This window comes from Dermacentor albipictus, chromosome 4, assembly GCF_038994185.2.
Source record: "Dermacentor albipictus isolate Rhodes 1998 colony chromosome 4, USDA_Dalb.pri_finalv2, whole genome shotgun sequence".
Taxonomy (NCBI): Eukaryota; Metazoa; Arthropoda; class Arachnida; order Ixodida; family Ixodidae; genus Dermacentor; species Dermacentor albipictus.
The window spans coordinates 20,267,822-20,292,544 of NC_091824.1; the positions used below are offsets into that span (position 1 = coordinate 20,267,822).

General features: G+C 50.5%; 1 protein-coding gene across 1 annotated transcript in view; it reads right to left on the reverse strand.

The window, feature by feature from the left end:
* LOC135915105 (solute carrier family 13 member 2-like) overlaps positions 1-24,723 on the reverse strand; it is a 151,021-nt gene that overhangs the window by 114,325 nt on the left and 11,973 nt on the right. Inside the window, exons 5-7 of the mRNA XM_065448100.2 lie at positions 23,427-23,669; positions 16,701-16,863; positions 4,245-4,538 (exon numbers count right to left, since the gene is read on the reverse strand). Of these exons, the coding sequence (XP_065304172.2) occupies positions 4,245-4,538; positions 16,701-16,863; positions 23,427-23,669 (700 nt within the window). The remainder of the gene's footprint in view (positions 1-4,244; positions 4,539-16,700; positions 16,864-23,426; positions 23,670-24,723) is intronic.

The window sequence follows — 24,723 nt, forward strand, 5'->3', positions numbered from 1 at the left end:
TAAATTCCTACCCTACTTGTACGGTAGACCCTTTAAGGCTGTCAGCGATCACCATGCCCTGTGCTGGCTTGCCAACCTCAAAGATCCTTCAGGCAGACTAGCCCGTTGGAGCCTGCGCTTACAAGAGTACGGTATTACAGTTGTCTACCGATCTGGAAGGAAGCACAGTGACGCCGACTGTTTGTCACGCACACCACTCCCTACGACATCCTCGGACGGTGACCATGACTTGCCATTTTTCGGCGTTATCGACGCCTTAAAGATGGCTGAGAACCAGTGCGCTGACCCTGAGCTGCTGCCGCTGATCGAGCACCTTCAAGGAGCTGAAGGTGTGTTACCTCAGTCGCTCGTGCGCGGCTTATCATCGTACTCTTTGCACAACAACGTCCTTTACAAGAAAAACTGCGGAAGCGGTCGAAATACGTACCTCCTTTTCGGGCCGTCGGCGCTGCGCCAAGACATTTTGCAAGCCTGCCATTATGAGCCATGTGCGGGACACCTTGGATTTGCTAAGAAATTAGCAAGGGTCCGCCAGAAGTATTACTAGCGCCGGCTTTTTTCTTCTGTGCAACGGTACGTCAAGACGTGCCGTGATTGTCAGCGCCGCAAGAAACCACCAGTTAAACCAGCTGGCTATCTCCACCCTGTGGACCCTCCGCAATAACCGTTCCAACAAATAGGACTGGATATACTTGGGCCATTCCCAGTGACCTCTTCGCACAACAAAGGGATAGTCGTCGCTACCGACTACTTAACGCGATACGCCGAAACCGAAGCTATTCCGCAAGGAAACTCGTATGAAATGGCCAAGTTCTTTGTACGCCACATCGTCCTACGACATGAGAACAGACGGTGCAATATTTTATATAATATTGGAAGTAAGCTAAGGGGCCTATAATTTTTCGATTCCGTAATGTCTCCCTTTAGTGGATTAGTATAATGTAGGCATTCTTTCAGTTATTTGGGATCTTTGAAGTCGATAGGCGCGCGCAACCGACAAGGGACAAAGAAGAAACACACAGGACAGGCGGGGAACTTCAACAGGAGGAGCCGCTAGTTTTTCAAGCATTGTGTCTCCACCATCTTTGATTAAACCGACTAGTCGACTAGTAGTCCATCTTGCCGCTCTTCCCCGCTTCATTTCTTACAAGGCATTCTAACTGAATCACTATAGTTACAGAAGGAGCCTCTCTAACCTGTTCATTACTACTTTGAAAGGAGATATCGTGCCTCCTTGGGTACTGTGCAGGTGAGTATAGAATTCTTCCGCTGCTTTTACTATATCTTCCAGATAGTTGATATTACCCTGTGTATCTGTCGGTGCATACTTCTTGGTTTGTTCGATGCCTACTTTACTTCTCACGGTTTTCAGGATGCGTCCATTTTTTACTGCTTCCTCAGTATTTCTCATGTTATAATTTCGAATATGCCTTATCTCCTTGTTGAATAATTTTTTACAGTTCTGCGAGGTCTATCTGATGTCTTGTATCGGGCACTTTCATTATTGGACGTTTCTGTATTAGGTCCTTTGATACTGGTGTGAGCTTACCTACTCGTTGCCTCGGGGCCTTACCTCCCCCTTCCATTGCTGCTTCTGAAGCCAGCGTGGTTATGGTTTCATTCATTGCCTCTATGTGATCTTCATCTCTCTGTTCTCAGGCTGCAAATTTCTTGGAAAGTGCTAACCTGAATTGGTCTGCTTTTACGCTTACTGCGTCTAGGTTGGCCTGTTTGTTGTTGACGAATTTTACCCTTTCTCTCTTCAAATAGAGGTGTATCCTAGCCCTCTACCTAACACTTCTACATCCTGCACTATGCTGGGATCGGCAGAAAGTGGGAAATCAATTTCATTTCTCGTTTCACCATTAGGGCTTTTCCAGGTCCACTTCTTATTCCAACGCTTCCCGAAGAAAATGTTCATTATTCGCAGCTTATTCCTTTCCCCGAATTCTACCACCACCTCTCCTCGAATGTTCCTAGAGTCCACGCCGTATTTGCCAATTTATTGTTCACCAGCCTGCTATTCCCCCACTTTTGCATTGAAGTCGCCCATGACGACGGTATACTGAGTTTGCACTTTTTGCATGATCGTGACTAGCATCACCGCGACTAGAGGCTGGAGCGTAGTTTCGTACTACATTATTCTATACCTCCTATTTAGCTTTATTATGACTACTGCTGTACTGTCATTATTGCTGTGTAATTCGTCGGCGTTGTCCGCCATGTCCTTATGAATTAGGAATTATACTCCGAACTGCTTCATAGCTGGTAGTCCTCTATAGCAGAGGACGTGGTCATTTATCAGCACTGTATAAGCTTCACCAGTTCTAACCTGACTAAGGCCAATGACATACCAAACAATGCCTGATAGTTCCTCAAAAAGTCCCGCTAGGCTAGCTTCACTCTGGAGGGTTCGGGTGTTAAACGTTGCAAGGGTCAGTTTCCGTTGGTGGCCTGTCTGGGTTCAGAGATTCTTAGCCCCCTCTGCTGCGTTCCAGGTCTGACCGCCGCTTTGGTCAGATGCTCCGCAGCTGCTGGGGATTGAGGGTCATTGGGTAATTGAGTAAGTCATTTGGGAGGGAGTGGCTGAATACTGTACCAGGGAGGCCAATTCCTGTTCTGGTGAGAGAGTGTCTTGTTGAAACTTCGTGAGTTTTCCTAATTTGGTTGTACTGGATTAGCATAGCTGCACTTCTCTCGGCGTTTTTGCCGGTGTCAGGTGCCACTCCAAGTCTGGAGATGTCGTTTACTGGGGGAGGCGAGTTCGAGTTTCCCATGTTCAGAAAAAAAAATACCGCGAGGATTTGAACTTTTGACTTTGGCAACCAAGCATGCAAGCTAGCTCAGTCATAATCCTGCGGGCTGTCAAGCTACCTTAGGTCGCAGAATTCCAGCCCAGACGATCTTACGCGCTTCAAAACATGCTGGAATTATCCGTGGTGTACGGGTTTCGCTGATCGCAGCAGGTGGCATGGCATAGTATTTCTCATTGTTTCTAACATCGTTGTTTCGGAGTCTGCCGTACTCATGCGGCCATGAACGCGCCATTATTCTGCAGTTTACATATACATTCTTCTAACCTCGCCAAGGCCTAATACATTCAGGATAACACCTGATAATTATTAGGAGAGCTATGGTAAGCTAGCTTCACTCGATAGAGTTGGCGCGTTGAATGTGATTGCAGTGAATTTCCAGGATCACCCTGTTCGTATGCAGTAATCTTTCTGTCACCGTCTGCTGCACTGGAAGTTTGATCGCTGCCACAATAAAGTGCCCTGCACAGCTGTTTGTCAATGCGAAAGCATGAGAGAATTACTGCGGCGATGGTGTGGACTTCGTGTTTAGACGTGGACGGACCGTTCAGAAACTCAGTGCGGCTTCCGAATGAAGCTGAACCAGGACTGGTACACTCTAAAGAAGTTTGCACTTTGCACTGTGTTTTTCTCACCGAACGACAATTGTCATCAGCCTTTGCTTTCGTTTCCTTTCCTGGGAACTCTGCGCTAACTACTTTCCTGTCCAGAACGCTGTGTGACGCTGATGGGACGCGTGCCATTCGTGACGTGGACGTACGCAGTGCTAAAAAAAGGAAAGGCACAGAAGATAGATGACGGTTATTGTTGCGTGACAAAATATACGGCCCAAAGCGAGTAACTATTATTAGAGTGCATAGCTATACTGGCTCTAAACAGATTTTTTGTTCAGGATTGAGGTGCCACTACAAATCTTAAGCCTGTGCTGGCTTGGACAGTGACACAAATGCAGCGCTCCGAGTACGGAAGTCAAACGATAAAGCTCTATTTCATATTGTTGTAAATAACCGTTGATTTAAGGGACACCAAATATTGCGCCGGGTCAGATCAATAGGTCTTCCGTCTAGCATTTCCTGTATGCCTATATATGACTGTGTTGCATGGAATATCACAACTGAACGTCCAGGTGCAGATACTGTAGGCTCACTGAATAATGATAATGTAGCTTCAACAAATATTTTCCTTTAGTGTCCCATTATACGCGAAAGGCGAAAAACGCTTGCCCCAATGCATTTGCCTCGTTTATGGAGGACGCCCAAACCACTGCGTAGCATCATTCGGGTGAGCAATGGGCGCTCGGTTCAGCGCCAATTCATCATCACGACACGGCGTCCTTCTCAAAATATTGCAGCGTGCAACAGAGACGCGGTACATATCTGCCAAGTATCCCGCCTTGCTGCGATATTGCCAGGAAAAGTGGAAACACTCAACTGCTCTCGTCGGCGTTGCTGTAACCACGCTTGGGCAGCGGCGAGTCCTCGCCCGGCAAGACGACAGTGCCGTCCTCCACGAACGACGTGCACTTCTGGATGCGCTGTGCGCGCTGTGCGCGCTGCGGGTCCCACAGTGAGGAGCGCTTCGGGTAGGCCGGCTGCGCGGGAGGCGTGTGCTTGGGCGGGCGTGGTTTCTTGGCCGTGAACTCGCTGTTGTACATGACGAAGTCCCACAGCGCCTCCTCCGTCGACTCCCCGAACGAGGCGCCCTCCGTCATGTCCACGCTCAGCACTGCACGAAACGACGCCTTCTTTCGCTACCGCGTCATCACCATACGTAACGCCTGTCCCTCGATAAGAGCGAGACAACACTGTTTAATGTGGCAAATAAGTACTGCGGAAACACTCAAGGTGAAGGAAATTTCATGTAGGGGAAAATTATCATCCGCGATGCTTCCAGTGGAACTCATATTGATTTACTGGAGAGGAAACGTAGTACTTGAAGAAAAATCCGTCCTGGTCCTGGATGAGGACGAATTTTTCGTTACAGAGACCAACGAACCCTGAGCCTAATTAAAGCTTCCTAACGCATAATAGCCCAAGTAGATATCCCAGACGTCGCAAGAATCAAACTGAGCATGACGATTCGCTAACTCTGGCCAGGCACACAACACGAAGACAAACCGATATGCGGTCACATTAAGGAACTTTCACTTGACAATGGAAATGGAGAGGCACTGTCAAAAAAATAGAAATGAGAAAATTTAACAAAAAGATGGAATTTAATTGAAGACCGAGATAGAACTGGGACATTTTTTCTAGAAAACAGACTCCAAAAAACTAGATGCACATACCCCCCCCCCCACACACACACCTATCTGGTTATGATAGGTAACTAGACTGAAATATAAGCCAGCGACTCTGATTGCAGAATTTTGAACTCCCCTGATGACGGCACCTTAATACGTCCGTCCCTGCCAATGTCCTGGAGTCTGAGGACGTTACCACAGACTGTATTGCCGAAGTATCGCTTCAACCGCGATATGTGCACGACGTCACTAGATCACAGGCTAGACGGTGTACTGTCCAGTGGCACGATCACTTAGTTCACGTCAACAAGCTGTCCTAAAACTTTGTAAGGTCTGGTGGAACAAGACAGAAGCTTTTCAGAAAGACCTACACAATGAGATGGAGTCCATAGAAGTACAAGAGATCCCGGAGTAAAGCAGAGGTGTCGGTGGTTGCGGTCATAGCGGTCCTTCTGAAGTAATTGCGAGTAGGATAGTCGCTCATGAGCAATCTGACGCTGCAGATCGACTCGCGCGGCAGAATCGCGGGTACACTCTGTGCTATTTTGTACGACGGCAGGTTGTAACCTATCGAAAGGCAATGCTGGGTGGCGGCCAAACAGCAGGTAGAATGGCGAAAAACCGGCGGTATTGCGACGGAACGAGTTGTATGCGAACGTGACGTATGGAAAAGTGCTGCTATACTGGGGCCAAGCGCTGCCCCAGTCCTGATGATTGTCAGACACGTACATCGCCAGCATATCGGTTAGGTGCGGTTGAGCCTCTCGGTGAGCTCGTTGCTCTGCAGGTGGTATACAGTAGGGCGTTTGTTCTCCACAGAACAGGAACGAAGGAGGTTGTCGACAACGTTGGACAAGTAGCGGCCTCGGTATGTTGGCAGTTGCTTAGAGGCACCATGGTGAAGAATAAGGTCATGAAATAGAAATTCCGTGACGGTCAGTGGCGCAAATAGTGGTCAAAGCTCGCGTCGTGTAATACCCGTAGCATAGTCGGTCGCAGCTGCGATCTACTTGTTCTCTGAAGTACACGTAAAGAATGGGCCGAGAAGGTTGAGACCGATGGGGTAGAACGGCTCCTTGGGTAGGTGAATGACCTCTAGAAGGCCTGCAGGTAACGCCAAGGGCTGCTTACGTCGCTGACAAAGGTCACACGTAGCAACGTAGAGTCGAACAGATCGGTACAGACCAGGCAAGCAAAAGCGTCGGCCCCCGTGGTCACATGTGCGGGACACCCCAAGATGACCAGGGGTGAGGGCATCGTGGAGTTCTATGAGAACAGCAGCACGAAGTTGCTTGCAGTGAACAAGCAGAAACTCCGGGCCAGTGGGAGTGGTACTACTACGGTAAATGATATTGTCGTGAAACAGCTGGAGCGATGGGTAGGGCTGACAGGAATGGAGGCAGCCTATTACAGATCGTAATGGGTCGTCGCTTTTCTGTTCACCGCGGATGTTGGCCAGATCTGAAATTGCCATGATGAAGTCACCGGTGTCACGCTCGCCGGTGTCGGCAGAGTCGATAGCCTAGCGTGATAACAGTCAGCATCTTGGTGCAGATAGGCGGCGACGCCGAGTTTCGCTTTGACGGTGACGTGCGGCAGCATATCTAGAGTTGCCGCCGGGTTTCTTTCGTAAACCAGCTTGAATGGCGTGAAGTGTGTTGTTTCTTGCGGGTTACATACGGAAGGACGGCATCCCGTGGTGTTGTGTTCGACGTCGACGTACATCGCTAACATGTCGGTGAGCGTCTTGTTCAGACGCTCTATTAGACTGCGGATGGGAGGCAACAGTCCTCGATTAACTTGTCTGACTATACTGCAAGACGGCTTGAGTAACCACAGCTGTGAAAGACGTTCGTCTGTAGGCAATGAAGGTACACCTGTTTTTTTGTATAAAAGGTCGCGATAATACGTTGCCGATTTTCACGCGGAATATACGATTTGACAAATAGCTTTCAATTAGGTTCAGCATATTTCCACGGATGCCCATTTCCGACAGGTCTCGCAAGATCCCGTAACGCCATGCCATGTCATACGCTTTCTCCATGTCGAGAAATATCGATAGGAAACGACGGCGGTATTATACGCGTACGTCACAAAAGGGAGGACATCGTCCCAATTGGAATGATCAGACGCAACATACATGGTGAGCATGTCCCCAAGAGTGCGGTTGAACCGTTCCGTTAGACCGTTAGTCTGTGGGTGATACGCCGTAGTGGTGCGGTGAATAGTGCGGCAAGCGGCGAGTAGCTCGATAATAACTTCGGACAAGAAGACACGGCCTCGGTCGCTTAGCAGCTCTCGCGGTGCGCCATGCCGTAAGATGAAATGCCGTAACATGAATACGGCGACGTCGCGAGCAGCAGCCGAAGCAAGTGCAGCAGTTTCGGCATATCTTGTGAGGTGGTCTACTGCGACAATTATCCAACGATTTCCTTTAGCGGTGGATGGAAGAGGCCCATAAAGGTCAATGCCAATCCGATCAAAAGGACGTGCAGGACACGGTAAAGGTTGCAGAGGGCCAATCGTATGAGGAGATGTCTTGCGTCGCTGACAGGCTACACATGACCGAATGTATTTGCGGACATAAGAATACATGCCGCGCCAGTAGTAGCGCTGACGGAGCCGCTCGTAGGTTTTCAGGACGCCAGCATGAGCTTGTTGTGGGTCGGCGTGGAAATACGGGCATATGTCGGAGCGCAAATGGCGAGGGATGACTAGCAGCCATTTACGACCGTCCGGCTGATAGTTTCAGCGGTACAAGATGGCGTCCCGTAGCGCGCAATGGGTGGCTTGGCGACGAAGGGCTCGAGGGCATGTGGCCGTCGAAGAACTGTGAAGAATGTCAATGAGAGACACAATCCACGGATCTTTCCTTTGTTCAGACGGCATGTCAGTAACAGCAAGTGTAGCAACCGGGCACTCTACGGGTGAAGGTGGCGTTTCTTCAGATCGCATGGGCGATCGGGAGAGTGCATCGCCATCAGAATGTTGGCGCCCGGATTGAAGATGACGCGAATGTCAAATTCTTGGAGTCGAAGAGCCCAACGTCCAAGACGGTCTGACGGGTCTTTCAGTGACGCAAGCCAGCAGAGCGCGTGGTGGTCTGTCAGAACATCGAACGGATGGCCATACAAGTAAGGGCGAAATTTGTTTAACGCCCAAACTATAGCCAAACATTCTTTTTCTGTGACAGAATAATTGGTTTCTGCCTTCGTGAGGGCATGACTCGCATTGAAACCACATATTCCGGAAAGCAAGGCCTGTGTTGCGCAAGGACGGCTCCAAGACCAACGCCACTGGCATCTGTATGAACTTCGGTCGGCGCAGTCGGGCCATAGTGGCGTAGAACAGGCGGTGAGGTAAGCAGACAACGCAAAGTGGTGAAGGCTTGGTCACATGCCGGAGTCCAATCGCGAAGGTCACCTCGGCCAGCCAGGAGCTTCGTCAGGGGAGCGATGATGCAGGCAAAATTGCGCACAAAGCGTCGAAAATAAGAACAAAGGCCGATCAAACTTCGAAGCTCTTTCAGTGTAGTCGGCCGCGGAAATTCTGCAACAGCACGAAGTTTGTCAGGGTCAGGAAGGACGCCGTCTTTGGAAGTGACATGGCCAAGTATGGTCAGCTGGCGGGCGCCGAAGTGGCACTTTTTCAAGTTGAAGGCCGGCGGTGGCAAGGCAAGTAAGGACTTCGCGTAGACGAGAGAGGTGAGTGGTGAAATCAGGGAAAAAAACTACCGCGTCGTCTAAATAACACAGGCACGTCTTCCATTTGAGGCCTCGCAGAATATTGTCCATCATTCTTTCGAATGTCGCGGGCGCATTACAGAGGCCGAATGGCATTACTGTAAACTCATACAGGCCATCAGGCGTAATGAAAGCTGTTTTCGAGCGGTCGGATTCATCCACTGGCACTTGCCAATAGCCCGATCGCAAGTACAAAGAAGAAAAGAATTCAGTACCATGTAGACAATCCAGGGCGTCGTCTATGCGCGGTAGAGGATAGAGATCTTTTCGTGTAATCTTGTTGAAGCGACGATAGTCCACACAGAAACGAATCGAGCCATCTTTTTTCTTAATGAGTACTACGGGCGATGACCAAGGGCTGCAGGATGGCTTGATAACACCACGGTCAAGCATGTCTTCAACTTGCTCGGCGATGACACGCGGTACGGACGCTGGCGTAATGGTGCGTGATGTCCCGTATCAATGTGAGGAGAGACGGTACTTGTGCAGCCTAATGATGCTTGGTTGCAGTCAAAAGAGGCGCGAAAATCATTTAAAAGAGTAATAAGCCACTCACGTTGTGTCGGCTCGAGGTCATCGGCAATAGAGCGACAAAAAACATCCGGTGATACTCGGGTAGATGGCACATGGGGTGCCATTGCTGTTACGTTGGCAGTATCCACGTCGTCGGCCATAGGGAAGTGCGCAATAGCGTCAGCGTCCACATACTCGACGGTACCAATAGTGTCGCCGCAGTGCAAAGCCAAAGTATACGAATTTGGTTTGAAATCAGTATTTCTGCAGCACCATGGTTAACCGTAAGGAGGGCGAAAGGCAACAATATATGCTGGCGGCGAATGAAGACGGCAGCGGGTGTAAACATGACCGTCGTTTCGGCAAGCGATGCGCATGAAAGAGGGACAAATACAGCACTGTGAGGAGGAAGGTCAGTATCTGAAGCTACACAGATCCTGCTAAGATCCTGAACTTGAAAGTTGTGAGAGGGCAAATCGCACAGAACGGAGAACTGAACCTCAGCACGTGCACAGTCGATGACGGCATGATGGCGCGACAGAAAATCCCAACCGAGAATGACATCGTGGGAGCAACAAGTTAACACAAAGAAATCAATGGAATACAAACTGTCTCGAATCAGCACTCTAGCAGTGCACATAGCGACTGGCTGTACTTGTTGCGCACTGGCTGTTCTAAGCAATGGAACCGAAGGCTTCATGGTCACTTTCCGCAATGCACGACAAAGCTTCTCACTAATCACGGATACAGCAGCAGCTGTATCGACGAGCGCAAGTGATTTGATGCCATCAACGCACACTTCAATAACGTTAGCGGGGGAAAAACGAGGACTTTGATGTTCCGACGATGACGCAGTTCGTGCCTCAGGAACTGCGGAAATCAGTTTTCCGCTTCAGTAGTACTGGCACTGGGTCTACGACACATGGGTGAGAGTGAGCGACGTGCATGGGGAAGGCGAGCGACGCGTGCCGTAGAGCTGTTACTGCGGTGCCGGTATGTCATCAGCAGCGTAGACTTCCGGTGGTGGTCGTGAAGGCATACGGAAAGGTCGGAAGTCGGAGCTGGGTCGTCGCGGGGTGCCCACGAAGGTCGGCAATCACTGGCGGCAGAAGCGCACTACACGACCCGGGGTACCTCTGGCATAGCATATTGGGTGGTTGTCAGCAGTGCGCCAAGGATTTGTACCCTGCTGCTGTGCACTGAAAAAGGGATCCGCCGGCTGGCGAGGCGAAGGCGGAGGAGAGAGCACCGGCGGGCGAGGCACTGCAGGCGGAGGAGAGAACCCCTGTAGACGAGGCGCCCGTGCAACGGCTTCAGCATACGTCAGAGGCGCCGCCATGGGAGCCGGCTGACACGGAGGTGGAAGAGCTTCGGTCACTTGCTCTTGAATTATCTGTCGCAGCGCTGGAGCCAAACACTGAGAAGGCTTCTCCGTGGTTGGCAAAATCGAGAGCTGTCGTGCAACCTCCTCGCGAACAAATTCTTTTATTTGCGTCAGCAAAGTTGTGTGGTTGTCGTCAATGATTAATGCTGCTAACGAATCTTCCGTAGGCGGTGGGCGCCGAGCTAAGACGCGTTGTTTCCGTAGCTCGTCAAAACTTTGGCACAAATTGATAACTTCGGCCACGGTACGCGGATCCTTCGCTAACAACATCTGAAAGGTGTCCTCATAAATGCCTTTCATAATGTGTTTTATCTTGCCCTGTTCTGACATTGACGGATTCACGCGCTTACACAGGTCAATGACATCTTCGATGTAACTTGTGTGAAAGTTTCACCGTGATGTTGCTCACGCCCCCGTAAGCATTGTTCTGCGCGAAGCTTGCGCACAGCGGGGCGCCCGAACACTTCTGCGAAACTTCGTTTTGAATGTGCTCCATGTTGCGAAATCGTGTTCGTGGTTTCGGAACCAGAGGTTCGCGACGCCGGTTAAGTAAAACAACACGTTGTGCAACTTGGTGACGTCGTCGCACTTGTTATGCTGGCTCACCCGTTCGTAGGATGACAACCAATCCTCCACGTCATGATCATCGGTGCCGCTAAAGATGGCAGGATCACCTTGGCGCAACATACCGGAAACGATGACCGCCGGAGGCTGTGGTGCATCTTCCTGGGTGGTTTCGTCAGGCATGGTCGCAGCAGTCGGTAGCGTCCGGCTTCGGAGTTCCAGTTTCCGAGGTCTACCCCGCACCTCCACCAAATGAAAGGGAGTTTATTGCAGCTCGTGCGAGGGATCGCAAGTGGCTCTTGATCGCGAGTCCTAGCCGTTCGCATCAGCAGCCCGAGCGTGGGTCTCGCGCCGCAGCGGTGGCAGTCCGCACAACGCCACATGCATGTTACCCACTACAATATATATATATATATATATATATATATATATATATATATATATATATATATATATATATATATATTATCTGTCACCTAATAAAATTCAGTTGTGAGTCTGCGCGGGCCTTGTCTTTTTCTTTTTCTGTTGTCCGTGTGTCTTAGCGCAGTAACGACAGCATTACAAGACGAAGCTATTGAACTGGGAAGGCTTAGAAGTGAGGATCGACGGCGAATATCTCAGCAACCTTTGGTTTGCAGATGACATTGTTCTGTTTAGTAACATTGGGGATGAACTGCACCAAATGATTGAGGACCTTTACCAATAAAGTGTAAGGGTAGGGTTTAGGATTAATATGCGGAAGACAAAGATAATATTCAATAGCCTAGCAAAGAAACAAGAATTCATAATCACCAACCAGCCTCTAGAGTATTTGCGGGAGTACGTTTATCTAGGATACTTACTCACCAGGGATCATATTCATGAGAAGGATATTATCAGAATAAAAATGGGTTGGAGCGCATACGGCAGGCATTGCCAGATCCTGCATGAGCGCTTACCACTATCATTGAAAAGAAAGGTGTAGTATCTTAGAATTCTACCGGTGCTAACATATAAGGCATAAACTTGGACGTTAAAAAAGAAGCTCGAGCGATGGAGATGAAAATGTTAAGTTTAACGCGAAGAGACGGGAATGGAGTGGTGCGGACCAGAGCGAAAATGGCGACAGCCGATATTCTGGTTGACATTAAGAGAGAGAGAGAGAGAAGAAACTTTATTAATGAATGGCCGGCAATTTCGTTGTGGTGGCCTCAGGTGGCGGCTCCAAGCCCTTGGACTCGGGCGGCATCTTTGGCTTGCCGGACGGCCCAGAGTTGGTCTGCCAACTCTGAACTTTTGAGAGCCGCCTCCCAGCGGCGGTGACGCCGATGGAGAAGGTCCCCGGCGGGCCCCGCAGCTGGGGTGGCGTCGGGGAGAAGCGAGCTCGAGGCTTCCCGTACTGTGGTAACGGCCGCGATTACGGACGCGTCGCGAACGGATGTGGTCCCATTACCGTGGTTGCCGGCACATTCCCAGAGCATATGTCGCAGCGTTGCTCGCTGTCCGCAAGCTTTACAGGCATCTGTTGGATATAAACCTGGGTAGAAGTGATGTAGGACCGCGGGGCTAGGGTAGCTGTGCGTCTGGAGCAAGCGTAAAGTTACGGCCTCATTCCTGTTTAACTTGTCGTGTGGTGGCGGGAATGTGCGTCTTTGGAGTCTGTAGTGTTGGGTGAGATCTCTGAACGTGGTCAGGCGATCGCCCCACGCCCATTGTGATTCTTGTTGCTGTGTTTCTGTTGTAGTGTCCCGATCCGGCATATCCGATGCCCGGCTCTCGGTGGCGGAGGCGGCCACATAATCAGCGGCGGCTCGGCGTGTGAGACCTCGAGCTGTGGCGTGGGCCGCCACGTTGCCCGCGAGCGGGACATTGGTGTGTGCCGGGGTCCAGAGGAGGAAGACTGTAGAATTTTGGGGTTGCGAGGGCGATGACGAGCCGCCGTCGTAACAAATTTGGAGTATGCGGACCGCTTCCTGCGAGACGCGACCGCGCGCGAAGCCGCGGATTGCCGCCAGCGAGTCGCTGATCACGATCGCAGCGCTAGGCACCGTGGCCAGTGCTAGGGCTATTGTGGCTGCTTCGGCCGCCTCTGTGTGTCCTGTGGTCAATGTAGCGCTCGCGAGGCACTTACCCGTGCGGTGTACAACCGCGATCGTGTGTGCGCTTTTCTCTCCTTCATATCGCGCAGCCTCTACGTACACCGCCTCGTTGTTGTTGCCAAACTTCTTCTGAAGGTCTCTTGCTCGTTTGTTGCGTCTCGCGGCGTGGTGCGTCGGGTGCATGTTTTTGGGAAGAGGCGGGATGATCAGGCGGCCGCGGACCGAGGCCTGAACCGCCATCTTTTCTCCATGCTGAGTGTGGTACGCGATGCCGAGTGTCTCGAGGATGCATCGACCTGTCTTTGAATTAGATAATCGTTCGTTCTGCGCAATGTCGTGCGCCTCGATTAACTCGTCAAGTGAGTTGTGAAGCCCGAGCTCCAGAAACTTGTCGGTGCTCGCGTTGAGTGGAACGCCGACCGCCATCTTAAAAGCTTTTCGTATCATGCATTCGACCTTGTTTTTTTTTTGCACCCTATCCACTTAAGGTAGGGGGCAACATACGTTATGCGGCTCATCGCGTACGCCTGCACGAGACAGATCGCGCAGTCTTCACGCATACCATTGCGTCTATTCGTGATGCGATGCAAGAGTCGGACCGTGTCATCTACCGAACGACGAAGTCTTCGCACCGTCTCTCCGTTATGGCCATTTGCCTGCAGGTGTAACGCCAGGATTCTAATTTTGTCTACGTGCGGTACGGGAGTACCATCTGCCAATATAATACGTATTTTGGAGTATTCCCGTTGTTCGTCGCGCAGGGTTTTACGACCTCTCCTTGTGGGTTTGTAGATTAACAGTTCGGACTTGGTAGCCGAGCACTCGAGGCCCGTTCCACGCAAGTAATTCTGGACCGCATCTAGCCCTGCCTGTAGCGTTCGCTCGACGTGACCGTCACATCCTCCCCCGGGAACCCAGAGGGTGATGTCATCCGCGTATAGACTATGATGCAATCCTTCAACTTCTGTTAATTTCTCGGGTAGACTGAGTAGAACTAAATTAAAGAGTAATGGTGATTTGACGGATCCTTGCGGCGTGCCGGACGGACCCGTCTCAAATTCCGGCGATTCCTCGTCGCCAACGACGATGCATACACGCCCGCACGCGAGGAAATCTCTAACGTAATTATACGTTCTTTGGCCAAGTCCTCACGTTCTAATTGTTTTTAAGATTGCGTCGTGTTTAACGTTATCGAAGGCCTTTTTAATATCTAGGCCGAGGATTGCCTTAGTGGAGCTGGTAGTGTCGTCTACGATCTTGTGTTTAAGCTGAAGCAATACGTCCTGTGAGGAGAGGTTGCGGCGGAATCCTAGCATGGAGTGCGGGAACTCGTCACGATCTTCGAGAAAGTCGGTCACGCGGGTGAGAACTGCGTGTTCCATGACTTTGCCAACGCAAGACGTAAGCGAAATCGGTCTCAGATTATCGAGGGTAACTTGCTTGCCGGGTTTTGGAATCATGATAACGCGGGCCCGTTTCCACGTTTCGGGAAGGGAGCCCCCTCGCCAGCACTCGTTGTCGTAGGTCGCGAGGCGGGAGATCGACTCGTCGTCTAGGTTACGGAGAGTCTTGTTGGTAACCCGGTCCGGGCCGGGCGCCGATCGGGTGTTTAGTTCGAACAGGACTATCCGAATTTCTGCTTCGCTAAATTCCGCGTCCAATTCCTCGTTTGCGACGCCGTCGTATCCGCCATGTTGGATGCTTTCGGCCTTCCTAAAGTAACGATCACGCATTGCGTCGAAGAAGTTATCACCTTTGTAATCTCTTACTAGTCTACGAGTCTTGTGGCCTTGAACGGCCCTAGTTTCCTCCGGATCTAATAGGTGCCGAAAAAGGCGCCAAGCGCTCGCCCCGGCCATCTGCCTCTCGAGGCCGTTGCACGTGTCTTCACACTGTGCCCTGGATACCTGGCGTGCGTGTTCTTCGATCTCTCTGTCTAATTGTGCTATGCGTTTGCGCAAAGCCTTATTGTGTCTTTGACATTTCCATCTCTTTAGAAGTGCTCGCTTTGCTTCCCACATGTGTAGCAGCCTGCTGTCAATTATCTCAAGGTTCGCCTCGGGCGGAACTTCGCTCGTTGCCGCGTCTACATCCCTTCTGAGCGTCTCGGTCCACTTGTCTGTGTCCGTAATCGGCTCGTCGCCTCGCCCCGCTTCTTCTCGTTTCTTCCGGAACATGTCCCACTTCACAAGTTTGAGTTTACGACCTTTGCTTACAGGATTAGTCCCACGACCGCTCGGGCCCGTGCCTATCGTCATATCGATCAGCATGTGGTCACTTCCTAAATCTTCTTGCGTGTTTTGCCAGTGCGCTGTGGTTACATTCGAAACGAACGTGAGGTCGGGTAGCGTGTCGACACTCACGCTGTTCCCTCTGCGTGTGGGATCGGCGGGTTTCGCGATCAGTTCAAGCCCATGGTCTTGCGAGTCTTCCCGAAGGTGTTTGCCTTTGGGTGTTTCTCGGGGGTAGCCCCAGGCTCCGTGGGGCGCATTAAAGTCTCCCGCAACAACTAGAGGCTCGCCGCCGGAAGCCGCGCGCGCCCCCCGGAGCAGGTCCGTGAAGCGGTGCTGCAGCGTGGGTTTACTGTACACGTTAAGGACGAAGAGTCCGCGGCCACTCTTAGGAATTAATTCTACGAATACGTGAGGTATCTTTACGGAGGGAAGTTCGCGCTGCGTTACAGTGACGTTACGCCGAACGAGCACGGCGGCGACCGGCAACGGGCGGCGCGGGGGCCATACAATGCATAGGACAGATAACGAGTTAACCGTAGAGTTACAGAATGCGTGCCAAGGGAAGGAAAGCGCAGTCGAAGACCGCAAAAAACTAGGTGGGGTCATCAAATTGGCCTGGCGGTACCCCGTCTGAGGCCTTGGCAGTTCTCGCATGAAACCTCACAGAGGGTAATGCAGGCATTTATGCTTTTTAAATTGCCCGTGGGATGATTGCCGCGCAAGGTCAATCTAATCCACCATTTTAATCACTCCGTCCATGGCGACCACATCTCCCTCTCTCTCTCTCTCTCTCTCTGACGAAGCTGCTTGGTTACCGATGTTTAGGCTGTTACCGACGTCACCCTATAGACAGCGAATGGTATTATTAATTCAAATTATCTAATGTTGGGAGCATCCACAAAAATTCATATTACTGTGGTTTGGCAGGATCTCGGGCCCCGATGCATACAGCAGAATGATTGACGCTGACATGCAAACAAGGGATATGCACTTATTATGTACACTTCGATGGACGAAAGGTCTCCACACTATGTGGGGCGCCCAAAGAAATTCATGGCAATGTTACGCTGACGGCATAACAGTTACGGGAACTTGAGCTCGAGCCCGTCGCGCCACCTGAACTCACGCGGTGACTCGCAGAGCGACACAGCGCCCATCATCTCCGGCGGCAGGTCGTCGTCGTCACCGTGCGCAAGACGCTGTGGCCACAGCATGCTCTCCAGCTGCCGCCGACGCACGGCGGGCAGCTGCCTGGTGGCCTTGTCGAAGAGTGCGCGCTGATGGTATCCCTGTCGGAGTGGGTGAACATGTATATTACAGCAGAACGGAACACTCGATAGCATGCATGTATCGCCTGCGCCACGCGTGTCAATTGTCAGTATTAAAATCAAAGATAATGGTTTAACTGCTGTTATATCGGCGTTCGGGACAAGGCAAGATGTCTTAAGAGGAAGCATTAGCTCGGGTGCTCTATCTAAGTACATGTAAAAGGAGAATTCATTTTCCTCTGCGAGCACTGCGCCAAATTTGACGAGGTTTGTTGCATTAAACTAAAAAAATTTCAAACCTAGTGACTGTTGGTATCGCATTTGCGATTTCGTTGTCAATTCTTTATAAAAATTGGCGAAATCGAAAATTTTCAGGAAACGAGACTACCAACTTTACCACTCTGCAACTCAGCAATGAAAAATTATGTCACAATTCTGTGAATTGCAGCTAATAGTACATATAAAGTGCATAAAATTTGTATGCTACACAGGAATCTCGAAAATTTAGTAATTTAGTAATGCGCCGTAGCGCGTCTGGTGGGAAAGCGTCCCCTGCGATGTGTGCCGTGCTGCTGGCGAGGAGTCATGCGTCTGCGTAGTGCTCCCATGCGAGATAGAGGACGATTCCATCGAGGCGTCAGCCCCATGATCACGTCCGCCTTCATGGCGCGTCGCGGCCCGGCTGTCCGTGCCGATCACGACGTTTCGCTCGCGCAGATCGTTTCTCGCTCCGAGACACCGAGTTCTTTGGTTCGTTCCGCTAGCTCAGGCGCACGTTTCGTCTTTGTGTGACCCAATAGCATACCGAGCAAATGAGTGGGCGGTGTGAATGGGGTGCGATGACGCTATCGCGTTCTACTCTTGAAGGCGAAGCTTAAGCATCCTCTAATATTTTTCGAACTGTTGAATTTTTGAAAACTCTTTTCACAAAATTAAGGCCCTAAATCGGAATTCCGCTTACAACACTCACTAGAATTTAACTTTCTCTCTCAAATGCAACGAACTTCATTAAAAACGGTCTAGGGGTTATCTCAGAAAGCATTTTTCCGTTTTACGTGTATTCGTCGGAGTCGGGCCTAAGCCCAACTTCCTCTTTATAGGAGTGGCGCGTACTTTGCGGCAAAGAATAAGAAAAGTTGCAGTTACAGTGGCGTTTCAATTTGTGAACGCGGGTGATGTGCACGCGCACGCGACGCGATCCGCCCTGGGTGCACCTAGACGTGTACACTATCCGCTTCGTAGATCGTGTTCAAGACAGGGCTCGTGCGGCCACGCCGTGCGCAGCAGTCATTAGAGCAGAACACCCCGTTGTAAACATTCACTTACCCTCTACATTACTTAGCCCGGCGTCAGCGCGCACAGGCAAACATGAGCACTTCAAACTCGATGACCGCGGGTACTCGCTGTCAAAACGCTGGGGTGAGGAATCGCCGAAGCAGCGGCGAGCGAAGTGACCTTAGTGCTGTCGATCGCTTCAATGCAAACTGAGCGGTGAGAACACAGCGCTTGGAAAGCTAGGAGCAGGGCTGGTATATCAGGGGCTGGTATATCGGATGTGTTAAAGCGACGTCTGGAGGCTCAAGTTGCATCGTGTAGTTCATTTCTCTTTCTCTCGACATATATATATATATATATATATATATATATATATATATATATATATATATATATATATATATATATATATATATATATATATATATATATATATATATATATATATATATATATATATATATATATATAGGAGCGTGGACCAATACAGTGAATTCAGCTCTGAAGTCGATGAGGATAGCAATAGGTGCCTGTTGGTACGGCATACCTTATTTTGTTATATCGCAAGCTTGACAAGGACAACAGACGACATTATCCTCAAAAGAGCTCAATTATCTGTACAATTATCTCAACGTGTACATGGCTGTGAATATGTGAGTCAAGAAACTGCATACGTGTGGTTCCTAGTTTATATTTTTTGTTCATTTTCCAAAAAATTTTAGACGTGCTGCATGACGGTTCGAGGGTGTATATATGGCGACGAGAACGAGAAATAAATCTGTCGTTGAAAGTTAGCGCTGTGTGTGTTAGATGTGCCTTCGGTTGTCCGTGTCAAGCTTGCCCTATAACAAAATAAGATCAGCTCTGAAGCCTCTGTCCTCCGATCGCAACTAAAACCGAACAAACACCAACAGGGCGCAACATTTCACCTGCAACTACACGAAAAGTTTCTTTGCGATCCCACGTAAACAACTTTCTGTCTTAAGCGATCTTTGAAGCGAAGGCTCATAGCAGAAATAGGGCCACCCGTGTCGACAAGAGCAGTAGTATGTACACCGTCTACGCACACACACACACACCTTGTTCTTCAGCTAACAACAGGCGGAGCAATTGGCGAGTCTGACCATCCCGCGACAGCACCTCCATCGGCCGCTCCAGCTATAGTTTCGCAGCTGCGGCGGGGAAGGCGACCGACGACTGCGCGGGGCCGGCGAACGGCGCACTCAGGTCGGTGGCGGTGTAATGCTGCGCTCGGATACGGGCGACTCATCGCGCGATTGGTACGACCACTGTTGCCACAGAGGATGGGCTCCAAATGGCGCGGTCGCGTCTTCGTGCACACCAGCTGTGTACGCCGCAATGGTGGCGCTCGCTGCGGCCGGCGGCGACAAAAGCGCGCAATATGTTTTCGCGAACCGCAGGCGTAGCAGACGGGTAGGTCGCCGCTGAAACTAAATGGAGCAGGTACGCGTGGTACCGTGGTACGCGTGATACAGCATGTCGGGGCATCGGGAATTCCGCAGGAACACGTCGTGGTCTTGGGTAGTGTGTTCCGTAGTGTCACCACGGACTGCTGAGGATTGGCGGCGACTGAGATTCGCCGGGAGAGACCGAAAGCTCGTGTTATTTATGTGTGGTTCTTCAAAAGGTGGTCGGCGCTCGATGCGATGTTCTCGCGACTAGGATGGTGGTTCGGGAATGCACTTGTCAAACGTGCACTGATAACCAGCGTCTACTCCCTGAAGCCGTGCTGGCTTTTCTTGAACCACTCGACGCGCGAACAAAGCGATGTCATAGCAGTTAGCGACGTCCTTCAGTGCTTCGAACGCGCCACATTGCTGCCTGAATTCGGAAGAAGTGCTCACGTTTTCTTTCGTTATGGAAAAATTGTAGACGTCTTCAACGATGCCTTTTAACAGATGTCCTACTTTGTCTTCATCCGACACATTCGCGTTTACAATTCCGCATAGTTTCAATGTTTCTTCAAGACACGTTGTGCACGTTTCACCAGGCTATTGGGCTCTGTGCGAATGCGTGTGTTCCGCTTTCTTCTGTTTGGAATTGGAATCGCCAAAGCAGTCTTTCAATTCCCGGACAAAAATTTCCCAAGTGGCCAGGACGCGTTCAAGATTGTCAAACCAAAGTAGTGCGGTACCGGCGAGAAAAATTGCAACGTTCAGAAGCTGCGCTGACGTACACTACCCGTTATGCCTGCTTACTCTTTCGTAGTGTCTCAGCCAGTCATCCACGTCTTCATCTCTTTTACCTGAGAATATGTGGGGTTCCGGCGTTCAGTTGCTAGGTTGCCTTGGTCTCTGGCTGGCCTGAACGATGCCTTCTTCGACGGTGGTCGTTGACCGGCCTGCTTGGCCGTCGGCCATGCTTGTTGGCTCTGGTGTTCGTCCAGCCAGGCGTCTGCTTCTTCGAAGATCTTGTAGGGCTGTTGTCCAGGGCGTCCAGTACACCGCACTTTTCCCGACCGCTCTTATAAGCAACAGAAAAGTCGCATTCTTGAAGACGCAAGGCCCACCAAGCCAACCACCCTGCTTGGTCACGCAATTCAACAAGCCACCAGGGAGAATGATGGTCGGGGACAATCTTGACATGGCGGCCATACAAATAAGATCTGAACTTGTGGATGGTGAAAACAACCGCAAGACATTGCAGTTCCGTGACTGTATAATTGCTGTCTGCTTTCGTCTTTGACGAAATTCACTTAGTAGGCGAGGAAGTTGTACTGCCATGTTAGGTGTTCGTATCTACTTGGGTGTCTAGAGTATATTTGAGGCACTAGAGCGCAGCCTACGCGGCCTCGAATTGGAAAACTAAATTACCTTGGCAGCGCAACGTCTCAAACCCCCGCGGTTTAAAGAGAAACTGAGAAATATTTGCTTCGTTTGTCCGTAAAGCAGAGCCTCGTATACCCACACACACGGAAAACATCATAAGCCTCCTAAGAAGCCATTAGATCTTGACTAGCTTCACTGAATGATGTGTCCTCTAAAATGTGCCCTGAAGTACCAGCAAATAAGGGTTTAACTTTTTGCTGGCTTCAGCCTCTCGAAGCATATCTCGCACAAAAAAAAAATTGAACGAATCATTGTCAGATTTGCGAAACAGACACGTCATAACTTTATGTGAAACATCCAAATCCTGTAAGTCGCTGAACTAAGATGAACGTCCAGCTCTCAAGAGGCAATGAGGGCTGAGAATAGCTGAAAACATTCATTATTCACCCCAAATTACTGCCACTTAGAATTGGTGGTGACGGCATATTTTGGGAAGCAGTTCGAAGAGCAAATGGCGTCGGCAGCATTTCGATTATTGTGTTAGTTCAGCCCCCGTGCTATTACCTAACGCTTCTGTGAACAAATGCGGAAATGCTAGATTTTACCATGAACTACCGGTCGTGAGCAAAGTAGCTTTAGTGGGCTATTCATTAAGGTAATTGTTGTAGAAGGTATACCGGTGTCATAAGCTGTCATGATTGGCCCGTACGAGCAGCTTGCGCAAAGGAACCAATCACGACTGAGAAATTTGATCCGGATTGGACTTCATCGTGATCAAAAGCCCACTGTGTGACATGCATGTTATACGCGTATGTAGCCTGCGTTTGTCACATACTTGCTGCACCAAAGAAAGTATTGCCTTGTCCTCTTAATTAGAATTTTCTATGTTATCGCGTTGTTACTTTCTTTCTTCCGTGAGCTCTTGTTCCAGAATGTAGAACCACGCGCAAAAAGCCCGCACTGCGTTGGACCGCGCTGTGTCAGCTGCAACAGTAACGTTGTCTTTGAAATATGTTGAACTCTGGAATATAGCCCTTTTAGTTATATGGAAGATTGAGAACATCGGAACATTTTAAAAACTATGGGGTTTTACGTGCCAAAACCACTTTCTGGTTATGAAGCACGCCGTAGTGGGGGACTCTGGAAATTTCGACCACCTGGGGTTCTTTAACGTGCACCTAAATCTAAGTACACGGGTGTTTTCGCTTTTCGCCCCCATCAAAATGCGCCGCCGTGGCCGGGATGCGATCCCGCGACCTCGTGCGTAGCAGCCCAGCACCAGAGCCACTAAGCAACTATGGCGGATAACATCGGAACATCGCGTCATAAGTTAACTAGCATACACAACGCGAATGAACCAACGGAAAAAATTGGAGGACGCTTAAGCTTCGCCTTCAAGAGTGGGACGCGACAGCGTTCCCGTCGACCCGCCAAGGGGTATAAGACAATGCGCTACGGCACAGCAATCACTTACGATGCGCCCCGCATCGGACTTAGCGCCCACCTATCACGCGGTGAGCGTCAAGCAACGCAGCGTTCGGCGCGGCAACGAAACGTGCGCCTGAGCGAACGAAACGAACCAAAGAACTCGGTGTCTCGGAGGGGAAACGATCTACGCCAGCCAAACGTCGTGATCGGCACGGGCAGAGAGATAGATAGTAATCTAAACCGGGAGCACGGCGAAGCGTCGTCAGGGGAGAGGGAGTCCCGCGACGCGCCTGGCAGCGGTCCCAATGCGCGCGCGGCGCGCCTCCTGTCGGGGCAGCGCCGTACATTGAGAGGAGGGGGTCTTCTGTGTTTGCCGCAAGATGGCTCTGCGTGTGCGGAAAGCGCAGAAGAAATGCAGCGGAAACGCACTTCGCAACTCGTGTAATTGTGACTTCTGTACGTTACATGTTCATAATTACCGATATACACCGCAGTAGAACTTTCCACGGCTCGTTTCGAAGGCAACACCGCATTCACTAGAGGCGCGTTTGCACCGCTTGAAAGCATCGAACTCGTGGCTGAGTGGTAGCGTCTCCGTCTCACACTCCGGAGACCTGGGTTCGATTCCCACCGGGCCAATCTTGGAAGTTGCTTTTTATTTATGAAGCGCCTGCCGTGATTTATCGCTCACGGTCAACGCCGCCGACGCCGACACCCGACACCGACGCCGACGACACCGGCTTTTCTGCGACACGAGCTCCTTAACGCTATCGCGTTAAAACTGCAGAAAGTGTCCGGACGCCACCCGAACTGTAGAAGACGACAGATGCGAGTCCTGGCGCTGACGTCACGTGAGCAGCGCTCAGAGCACTCCTGCAATAGCGCTGGGAGCCCAATAGCCAGAGCGGGTGAATTCTCTGGCAGAAATTGGGGCATGGCGAGAAAAGAAAATCACTTCGGGTGTACGCCAACGGCACTGCGGATTCAGGTGCACGCCGGCAGTAGGTGACGTGTACCTGCACACAGCGCCCGTGTCGTCTGTTCTGTTATTCCCGCGTCCTGTTTTTGCACAGTTCGCCATAGTATCCGTACCTGGACAACGTCATCCTGGATGGCCCTGACCACGGCGGCGATGAGTGCGCCAACCACGAGCACAGACGCGTTGGTGTCCATCAGGCAGCTACAGAAGACACCCACTGTGGCACAGAGCACGGATAGTGTGCGCATGCGCGTGCCTGTCACTTGGAGCACTCTCAGCACGAAGAGGTCCACCGTCGTAGTGCGTTCGGAGGCAAGCACCAGGAAAGCGGCGGCTAACTCGCACAGAACCACGGCCTGCTCCCTCCCCGAACACCAATGCGGGACAATGAGCTACAAGACTGGCAAAATGTCCGTTGGGCTTCATTCTTAACTCAAGCTGTTAATTTTATACAACCAGCGTCTTTGAAGCATTCTAGTAAAGAAACTCTGTTACAAAATCTCTGCGCACATTGAAGCGGCAAATCGAAATTTGTTAGACCTTCGCGCATTCACCCGGATGCTATAGACGAGCTGTATATTTGTAATGGGAACCGTATGACGCCAGTAACACGCAGATGCAGGCACACAAACCGGAAGAGCACACCTGTTATTGCTGGTCGAGGCACGCCAAGTCATCACCGCAATAATCTGCGGCCTAGGGAGTTTTTCAATGTGAAGAGCGGATCTGCAGAGCCAAAATATTCCGCACGCAGGCCAGAACCGGCTAGCCAGTGGTCGCTTCCGTTAGAAGTGCGAGAAACGGTATAGGCGCCTTAATATAGGTTGAAATTCGATTTCTTGCTCTTAACACAGTTATTTAGGATCTTCCTTTTTTTTGGGTTTCCGCAAAAACCATTAGCTTTGTTGCTAGTGGAGGGAGGCTCCTAAGTAGTAACAACACACCTCATGTCGTTTCATTTATTGCTCTACAAGGGTACGGGGAGAACTCCATAGAGGATATTCAAATGATTAAAAAAATGCGTTATCCCAATAAACGTACGAGCACTGCATTTCTCGTTTCCTCGTATGTTGCTTACGCTACAGGCAATGCCCGAAATATTATTACAGGTGACACAAATAGCAACGTTGTACAATGATGCTTGAAGCAAGAGACGTATGTGAAGCGTGTCAAAAAGGTCGCAAAAAGCACCGATGGCGATAGCAAATTGTTAGGCGGCTATGCGAAGTAAAGGCAGTAGATTTATCGGCTGTATAAACTAAACATTCGTTCACCAACTAAATTAACAGGCATGTTGTTTTTAACAGGCACGCGTGGACAGGCGAACATGAACACATTTCACTCGATGACCACGGACGCTCGCTGTCACAACGCTAATGTGAGGAAGGGCGGCAGCTGCAGTGAGCGAAA